General features: G+C 35.3%; 1 protein-coding gene across 9 annotated transcripts in view; it reads right to left on the bottom strand.

Moving 5' to 3' along the window:
• tns1b (tensin 1b) overlaps positions 1-9,620 on the bottom strand; it is a 272,519-nt gene that overhangs the window by 100,002 nt on the left and 162,897 nt on the right. For all 9 annotated transcript variants that reach the window (XM_051904735.1, XM_051904732.1, XM_051904734.1 and 6 more), the window contains one exon: positions 8,716-8,754. In XM_051904735.1, coding sequence (XP_051760695.1) covers positions 8,716-8,754 — 39 coding nt within the window. The remainder of the gene's footprint in view (positions 1-8,715; positions 8,755-9,620) is intronic.

Genomic DNA, 9,620 nt, shown 5'->3' with positions numbered 1-9,620 from the left:
AAATAAAAACCACCTGTGTAAAACAAAAAATATAATAAAATAAAATAAGTAACGCCAGGTATTAAAGGGGACCTATTATGCCCCTTTTCACAAGATGTAATATAAGTCTCTGGTGTCCTCAGAATGTGTCTGTGAAGTTTCAGCTCAAAATCCCCCACAGATCATTTATTATAGCTTGTCAAATTTGCCCCTATTTGGGTGTGAGCAAAAACACGCAGTTTTTGTGTGTGTCCCTTTAAATGCAAATGAGCTGCTGCTCCCGGCCCCCTTTCCAGAAGAGGGCGGAGCTTTAACAGCTCGTGCTTCGGTATCTCAACAACAACAAAGCTGGAGAATCTCATGCAGCCAAAATGAGGATTATCAGTAACGGTGTTCAGACTTACATTGTTCAAACCGGAGTCGACACTGATGGAGAGACTCAGGAAGAAGTTACAACTTTTAGAATCCAATTAGATGTTTCTGAATGGTTAGTGGATAAATTTATGTAGTTGCTGTGGAGTTGATTCAACTCATTGACTAGCATGTGCCGTCATGTTAATCTTTTGTGAAAAAACCGTATTGACGCCCACTATAAATAGCGTACTTGTTTGCCAAACAGAGCCATACACACCAGGCTTACGTTTATGATTGCTTTCAAATGCTGTGAATGGTCTAATATTTTTTTCCAAAATATCATTCGGACAGAAAAGCACCTTTTTTTTTAAGCAATCGAGCTTGCCAGGGTCAACGAGACTCTAAATAGTGTTGTGTGCTCGTCTGTGCAGCCAATGACAGAACAGTTAGCATGCTTTGCTCAAACTTTTGCCATGCCGTTAGAACTGGTACACTGTTGTCGCTTGTGAAAACAAAATGGTGGCGCCGTGGGTGGAAACGTGCAGATTAAGGGACGGTAATATTATAATAAGATCCCCTTCCTAGGGCACTAGGAGAGCGAAATCTGAGTGGGTCGTTTTTTCACATGCTTGTAGAGAGAGGCTTACCAAACCAAAGTTAGGGTTTTTCATGTTTTCTGGGTTGGTAGATGCACCGGGGACCCAATTATAGCACTTAAACATGAAAAAAGTCAGATTTTCATGATATGTCCCCTTTAAAATTGCCACAAATTTTAGTTTTACATACATGGTATATTATAAAACTTTGTAACTCGCTTGCATCAAATATGAAATTGTAACTAGAAGGCAGTAACACTAGACTCAAAAGATTTTTTGAGTATTAACTTTTGCAGCCTTAAAATACTAATACAAAGATGGTCGTTTGGTAGTTGACAAACTGCTATGTTCTAAAAACCCATTTTGACCACCTTATGACCAGTTGGTTGCTGGTTTGTTGCTGGTCCAATATGATTTACCAGCTACTGATCAGCTTTGTCCAGCTAAAAACTAGACACTACAAACTGGATTTTCTAGCAGGGAATACAGTGTGTCTCCTTTACGGTCAGAAGCCAGGGAAATCCCACTTCTGACTTTGGATGGAAAGCAGAAAAAGTGTTTTTTTAAATACTGTATCCACAGTGAGCAGATCTACAGTCAAAAGAGAGACAGAGATGGGGAAGCACTTCAGTTTCGGAGGAGCCCAGAAGAGCTGAGGGTGTGTCCACGTCAATTCGGTGAGACTGGTTCCTTCCCTCCCAATGTGGTATTCCAGCCTTTCTTCTAGGATCCCGAAATACTCGGCCTTTGTTTTGCTGCAGTCTCTCTGCATTTAGAACAAGGCTCCCTGTGTCCTTCTGTTACATTTCGGCTTAATGCGAGTTAAGTCATAGTTTTACATTTCACTGCGAGCAGTTCAGTTTGTGCCTTTATTTTACCCCTGTAATACCGATGATCAGCCGCTATTTGTCCTAAATCACCCCTCTGACCATAATTTGTATGCGACAGGTATAAAAGGCATTTTTAAAAGCTTTCATGTGCATTTCTGTGGGCCACAGATTTATATCCCAATGAAAATTCCTTACACCGCACAGTTAAAAGAGGCATTTTGTCAAATGTACCATGTGCTTGTCCAACTAATGATGGGAAAAACTGCCTGTTCTATGTTCATGCTTAGACATTTAGTCACTGACGTAGTTGAACTGCTTACAGTACTGCAATAATGTAGATTAGATCTGTCCTCATACACAGCACAGGGCTACGGAAACAAAAAGAAACCACAAAGAGGAGGAGGTGTTTGAAGCCCGAAGTGAATGTACACACTCCATATTGTCTGCTGCCCCCTATTGGTGGCTACAGGAAGTGCATGTTCCTCCAACAGCACAGTGCATTGCACCTCTGTTGATTTAAAGGGGTTATATCATGAGGAATCTAAATGTAGTTTACCTTTATAGATAAGACTTTAATATAGTATTTACTGTATATTATGTACTATATATGTACTGTAACTACAAGCTCGTTAAATATGGAAGTTTCTAAAGCCAGCCAGATGAATAATTTGAACACGACCATTATCACATCATCTTAGTATGTTTTTTACATCAAAAATTGTCATAATTTACAAATAAAAGGCATTTTTCCTACCCTGATTTTAGCCCTCTTATTTGAATGCTTTGTTTTAGGGGCGTGTCTGCTATGAGACTTTAGTGTAAACGCCCACTGCTGTAATTGGCTAACATTTTTCCATTTGAAATAGCTGAGTAATACACTCTCAAAAACTTTTAGCACATTTTTACTATTACAGCTCTCAAGGTTAACTAATCGTGAAAAGTGTTGATTATGGCATTACACTTAAATCTATGGCATTATATTTAGTTCGTGGCATGAAAGGTTCGGTACAAGGCCGATCACAGATATGTTGTTGAGCGCATGAAAGCAGTGATCTCGTCATTGCAACTTAATTTCTGCACTCTAACGAATGCTTTCATCATAACAGTGCAAACACAATGTAAATAAGAGATTTGTTGAATAAAACGGGAGTTTTGGCACAAGTCCAGAACTCAGACACTGATAAACTCGTGCTGTTTGATTGACAGCTCCAGCTATTGTAAAGGGAGCGTTCTTTGATTGCTTTCTATAATTTAATCACAGTTTAAATAACAGATTATTTTTATCCTACTAAGAGAAACAATGTGAAGTTGACCGTTTAGTCACTGGTTTGCTTTACCGACACATAGACAAAGAACATCTGACTGTTCATGAATCATTACATATATCAAGTATTAAAATTAACACAGTTTCTTACATGTTGTTTCATTACTGTCGAGTCCATATCATAAAAGTCTGTTTGCAAAGCCTGCACCGAAATGTGATTGATTTACCAAAGAATCCACAGTGAAATGCACTGAATACAAATAAATAAAGCTCAACTGAGACATTCACATTGTTAAAAATAAATAACCATATTCCTAGCATTAGGATCCTTTGAAAAGTAATGTTATTTTTAGTCTTGTATCGCTCTCCTCTCCTCCTCATCTCACTAACACACCAGTGGGCGGGGCTAACGTTGCAATGATGAAGTAGGCGTTGATTTCTTCTGCGGAGGCGGCGTTTCATCTATCGTAGATAGGCACATGCCAGGAGGAGTCGTTCACTGGGCCTGGTGTCAATAACAGCTTTTATTGGACTAACAAGAAAGTTTCAGTTCTGAAACTTACAGGATATTCTTATAGTACGATAACCTCTTATATATCAAAAGCTCAAGGAAAAGTTGATTTCTCAATTCATGACCCCTTTAATACTCAGGATCAGAGAGAGGATAGAAAATGATCAATGAAAATTGTGACTGTTTGTGGTGCACAAAAATTTGACTAATATTATAAAAAAAGTTTTTTTTTTATTTTTATAAAATGATTATTTTATAATTGTATTATAATTTACAATGACTTTATAATTATAATTTTATGTAATTATAAATTATATTACATAAAAATAAAACAAATAATAATAAAATAAAATAAATAATAATTAATTAAAAATAATATATGTAATAATTATTTTTAATCTATGTGTATATTCATTATTTTTTAAATAACTAATGAATTAAAATAATTAAAAATAATCAATTAATTAAAGTATAAATGTATGATATGACCCCTTTCAAAAGGAGTCCTGAAATGGTTGACTGATTTTTTTTTTATTTTTTTTTATTTTTTTTAGGGGCTTGAGGGCTTGGAAAGTCATCAAAAGAATGACGATTCCCTTGCAACCCCTCATCATATCGGATTATCCGATAACTGATTTGGTTCATAAACTGTGGAAATTAGTTGTTTGAGGAGGCAAGCAGCTGTTCGGCTCAAAGATCTGAAGATACCTGTCGAAGTGCGGCATACAGAGCACCTAAAAAGGACATGTTGTTTCATTCCTGTCTCCAGCACCTCAAGAGCCAATTATAGTATGATTTAAATGTGTTTGGTTAATATCCAGGCATGGCAGAAACAACAACAACCTTTGATTGTTTCAACCTCATCTGAACATCAACAACTAGGAGGGGAAGTTGGCTGGGTCTCCAGTGTATCTGACCCAGGGGTTATGATGGATATTACGGCAGAGGTGAGAAACACACACCTTTTTCTACATCAGTGACAGCTGCTGTTCTCTCACGGTTTTAACAGCCACCTGCAACTTTTCCAGCACAATGCAGCATGGATGGAAAAAAGTAAACAGACGAGATGTTGTGCATTTCAGTGGCACTCTGTGTTTACATTATGCTAATGGAGGGTCCGTGCCTGTCTTCCATCCCAGGAGAGTTCTACGGAAAGAATTCCGAAGATGGTATTCAGCTAAAGAATTCTGAGCTGTGAGAACCTGCGAAAAGAAACGTCCCAAAGCAAACCTCTGACCCTGGGTTAACGCTCACAACAGGGGAAGGACGTCACAGAGGACCCCTCAAAACAGACTCCTACATGTCACGTATTTCGTAATGCATCGTATACGCTGAGAAAATGAGAGAGGCTGCGAAGCAGAGAGCCTTAAGGGGCCTGGGCACGGAGAATATACACAGAAAGACCTGGTCTGCTTAATGTCATCCGAGGCCCGGCATGTGTTTCACCCTCTCATGGCCAATTATGGCCAATATCACATTGTGGTGAAACAGACGCAGGCCAGATGGCTCCAGAGGAAGGTAGACAGCTCTGAGAGAGAGAAAGCCTGAATACAACTAATGTAGAGAGCATGTTATTGAGATAACGCCCACGTAATATATGTGTCTGGACGTCCACTCGTGTCTTATCAAAAAGTACAACGCAGCAGATCACCTTGGATAGGGAACGTAAAGTCAAAACACACATCTTTGTACTTTTTGTACAAGGTCAGTTTATGAGTTTATGTCACAAAAACATGTCCAGGACACATTTCACCCAAAATCAATAATAATAATAATAATAATAATAATAATACATTAATTACTAAATTATTTTTTAAAAGACAGAAAATACCAGAAAAATAAGATTTTCTGCATTATTTTAATAACAATTCAGCACTAGTTTGCAGCATTTATTGCAAATTCTCAATACTGTAGTACAGTAATATGTGCAGTGATTTTATAAATTGTATAATATTATATATATTTTTTAATTTAATGTAGTACAACAAAAACTATTATGATGATGTATAAATATTTATTATATATATAATATAGGCGAATATCATATAATATAACATAACATTATATAATATAATTTTATATAATTTTGGTAACACTTTACAATAAGGTCTCCTATGTTAACAGTCAATATAACAAATATAACTTTTGATTTTAATAATGTATGCATAAATGTTGGTATTAACATTAAGATTAATAAATGCTGTAGAAGTATTGTTCATTCTTAATTCATGTTAACTAAAGCAGTTAACTAATTTTAACTAATGAAACCTTACTTTAAAGTGTTTCCTATATTTTTAATGTACTTTTTATATAATTATTATTTTTGTATTTAATTTACATTTTTAATACAATTTGTAATTGTCAATTTTGGCAGTAAATAGGTTTAATTGTTGCGAAAACAGTGTCACAATGGCAAAAAGTATATATATATATATATATATATATATATATATGCTTTAATATTTTTTTCCCCTCATTCCTTTTTTTTCTTTTGGGGTGAAATGTAACTCATATGTGCTCTTGTTTTGATTTATTTACCCTTAAGCACATGAATACATCTTACAGACAAATATCATGCCACAATGAACGTAAAAGAACAAATAAAAACCTGAGAAACTTGATTTTTTCTGAAATGACCTCCAAGTCATTGCTAAAATCATTAGACTGGCACATTAGCTATCTTCCTGATGTGCTGTGTTATGTTTTTAAGATCATAACACCTATAAGTGAACCTTTTCATCCAAAACTGTAGATTCATATAGACATTTGATCGTTGTTATTCGGTCTCGGATCACAGGTCTAACCACCAGCCAGACAACTCATTGAGCGGAGGAGAATTTACCAAACATGGAGCGAGGAGAAAGCAGGACTACAAGATTCAGCCCGACCACAGAAATACTCCTGAATTCACTGAAAAGCCATTAAACAGAGTTGTTTTTGGCTTCACTGAGCTGCGTCATTGTAAACACAGTGAGTTCAGCAGCTTTGTCCTTGCTGAAGGCAGTGTGTCTGAGTGCTGAGGGACAGCGGCTGAATTTCCAAAGCTTTACTCAACAGACTCTAGGTAAACAAAGACACTAAATATTCATGTTTAAGATGTTCATGCTGCAGGTCTAAGCCTTACATAAGCAGATTCTTCATTTTCATTTTCTATCTGGACAGCTGCTCTGAGTTCCCATTATAAATACAGCCACTGTTGTCCTTAAGATCCTGTTTATTTGTTCTACTTATTGAAGTTCAGCTGCCACAGGCCTCCACTGTAACACTGTGTTCACCCACTCACTTCACACAAAACATCTCTCACAATCTTACCTGTCAACATTTACACTTTGATATTAATCTTTCTTATTATACTATCAAAATTTACACATTATCCCAAACATCCTGCCCTGAACCTGTCCTAATTCCAATATAGTATATCATTTTATAATTATATGTTTTTATTACATAAAATTATATTACATTTATAATATATATATATATAGAACCTACAATTTTGGATATATATATAGGCTACATATATTATTATACATGATATAAAAAAAAATAAATAAATACAATTTTATTTGTTTTGCATGTATTAATTGTATTAATAATACAAATATATTAATAATTAAATATAAAATTAAAGATCATTTAAAAGAAATAATTCTATATTTTAATATTATATATAAAATATTAATAGATTTTAATATTAGATTTAAAAGGGACCTATTATGCCCCTTTTCACAAGTTGTAGTCTCTGGTGTCCACAGACACCAGAGCATTTATTAACATACTGTTTTGTGTGTGTCTCTTTAAATGCAAATGAGCTGTTGCTACCGACCCCCTTTCCAGAAGAGGGCGGAGCTTTAACAGCTCACGCTTCGGTTGCTCAACAACAACAAAGCTGGAGAATCTCACACAGCCAAAATGAGGATTGTCAGTAACGGTGTTCAGCCTTACATTGTTCAAACCAGAGTCGACACTGATGGAGAGACTCAGGAAGAAGTTACAACTTTTAGAATGAAACTGGACGTTTCTGAATGGTTAGTGGATAAATTTATGTAGTTGCTGTGGAGTTGATTCAACTCATTGACTAGCATGTGCCGTCATGTTAATCTTTTGTACAAAACCCGTATGAACGCCCACTATACATAGCGTACCTGTTTGCCAAACAGACCCATACACACCAGGCTAATGTTTGCTATCAAATGCTGTGAATGGTCTAATACTTTTTCCAAAACATATGCATCTTTAAAGGATGTTCAATATAGTTATTTTGTCAGCATCATTAGATTTTCGGAGCTGAAAATTAGCTTGAAACCACCCTGTTTTCTCAATTTGTCAATATTTTTGACACATTATTGATATGGCAGTACAGATAATAATAGATGGTGTTGATATTTGTGATAGCAAGAAAATAAAACAATTTTTGAGAAAATGGAAGAGCAAATTTAAGTGAAGACTAACATATTCAACATTATTCCTTGGTACATAAATTTGTATCTTTGCAGTCCTGAAGCAAGTTTTGTCCCATGCCTCAAGAATCTGTGCATTTTTTTTTTTTTTTTTTTTTGTCTTCCAGCCTCTCAGTTTTCACACTTGTCATCAGAACATCAGCTTTTATAGCTCAGTTCATTAGTCTTTAAACAGGCCATCTGATTTCAAGTGTGTGTTTATGGTGCCTGCGGTGGGATTCAGTCCGACAGCGGCCCTGCATACCTGCATTCACACTGCTCGCTCTACAATTCCATACTTTATCTGGGAAGTGATTGAGGGAATGAGAAAGAGAATAACATGCCCAACTGATAAAAGCCAAACTTATATACAACAAGAGACCTTTTAGTAACGCGGGTAGAGTAATGATGGATTCTGGCTTGCCTTGCAGAGGAGGAAAGAGATCATTTGGAGACCAAAAACACAATTCAAACCAAAAAAGGAATGTTCACTATGCTATCGCTCATGCTTTGTTATTCCCCCTGGCTTATTTAGGTCTTGGGAGAGATCTGAACCGAAGACCCCAAGCTTTTATTTCCTTCTTATAAATATTAATGTTTGTGGGATGATACGTTCTGGCTTCCAAAATAGGCAAAAAAACCCTCTTTATCATCAATCTGATTAACAGAGCAGATTCCGAGTGACGACTGTTCTAGGAAACGATCAAAAACAGGTCATCAAAACAACCACAGACGTTCTTACCAGTTCATAGTTGGCAACAGGAACGCAGGAGGAGGATACCTGCAACACACAGAGAACACAAACGTCAGGCCAAATTCTGACTTTAAAGTCAACATGACATGTTGACACATTTTACTACTGCAATATGACATATTTACAAGGGAAATGAGACATTCAACAAGAGAAAAATGCAGGATGGGCTTTATTTTATCCATTGATGAGGTTGTGAAAAGCGGCAGAGCGGAGAGAGGGGTTGAAAAACAGACTAAAGAAGAATTCATGACACTGGCGGTGCAACTTGGATAAAAAGACAAACATTTTACGAATGAATTGCGCAGAATTGGGAACATTATTGTGAAAGTAAATAGGGTCCATTTTGATTTCAAAAATATGGTCACAAAACATTGACAAACCAGGTAACTTTTAGAGAGAGAAAAAAAAAAAACTATTTAGTATGTATTAATATTTTGATTTAGCTTCTATTGTAATGTTTTCAATATATTAATAAGCTTTTCTTTTGATATTTCCATTTCGATTTAAATTATTTTTATTTCAGTTTTAGTTACTTAGCAATTTTAATACTTTATCTTATTTATTTCAGTGAATCGTCAAGGCCAATATTGTAGTTTGAAGCATAATTTTGTAACAATGACACTTTCTTCATTTAAAACAACTAATGCACCATTCAAAATCCTTTTCTGAGGCAACTGACATTCCTAATCAAGAATTATTTATTTCTCACATTAGTGGCTTTATTTATATTAGCCAGCAACTAAAATAATCAGTGAGTAGTGCTGTTATTTTTAACAATAAATTAATAAAAATAAATAAATAAATAATATCTGTTTTTGTAAACAGATAAAAAGATAAAATAAATAAATAAATAAAATAAAATAAAATAAAATAATAAAAGATGAAACTTAAAA

The sequence above is a fragment of the Ctenopharyngodon idella genome, chromosome 9, assembly GCF_019924925.1.
Source record: "Ctenopharyngodon idella isolate HZGC_01 chromosome 9, HZGC01, whole genome shotgun sequence".
Taxonomy (NCBI): Eukaryota; Metazoa; Chordata; class Actinopteri; order Cypriniformes; family Xenocyprididae; genus Ctenopharyngodon; species Ctenopharyngodon idella.
This window is presented reverse-complemented; position numbering and strand designations above follow the sequence as displayed.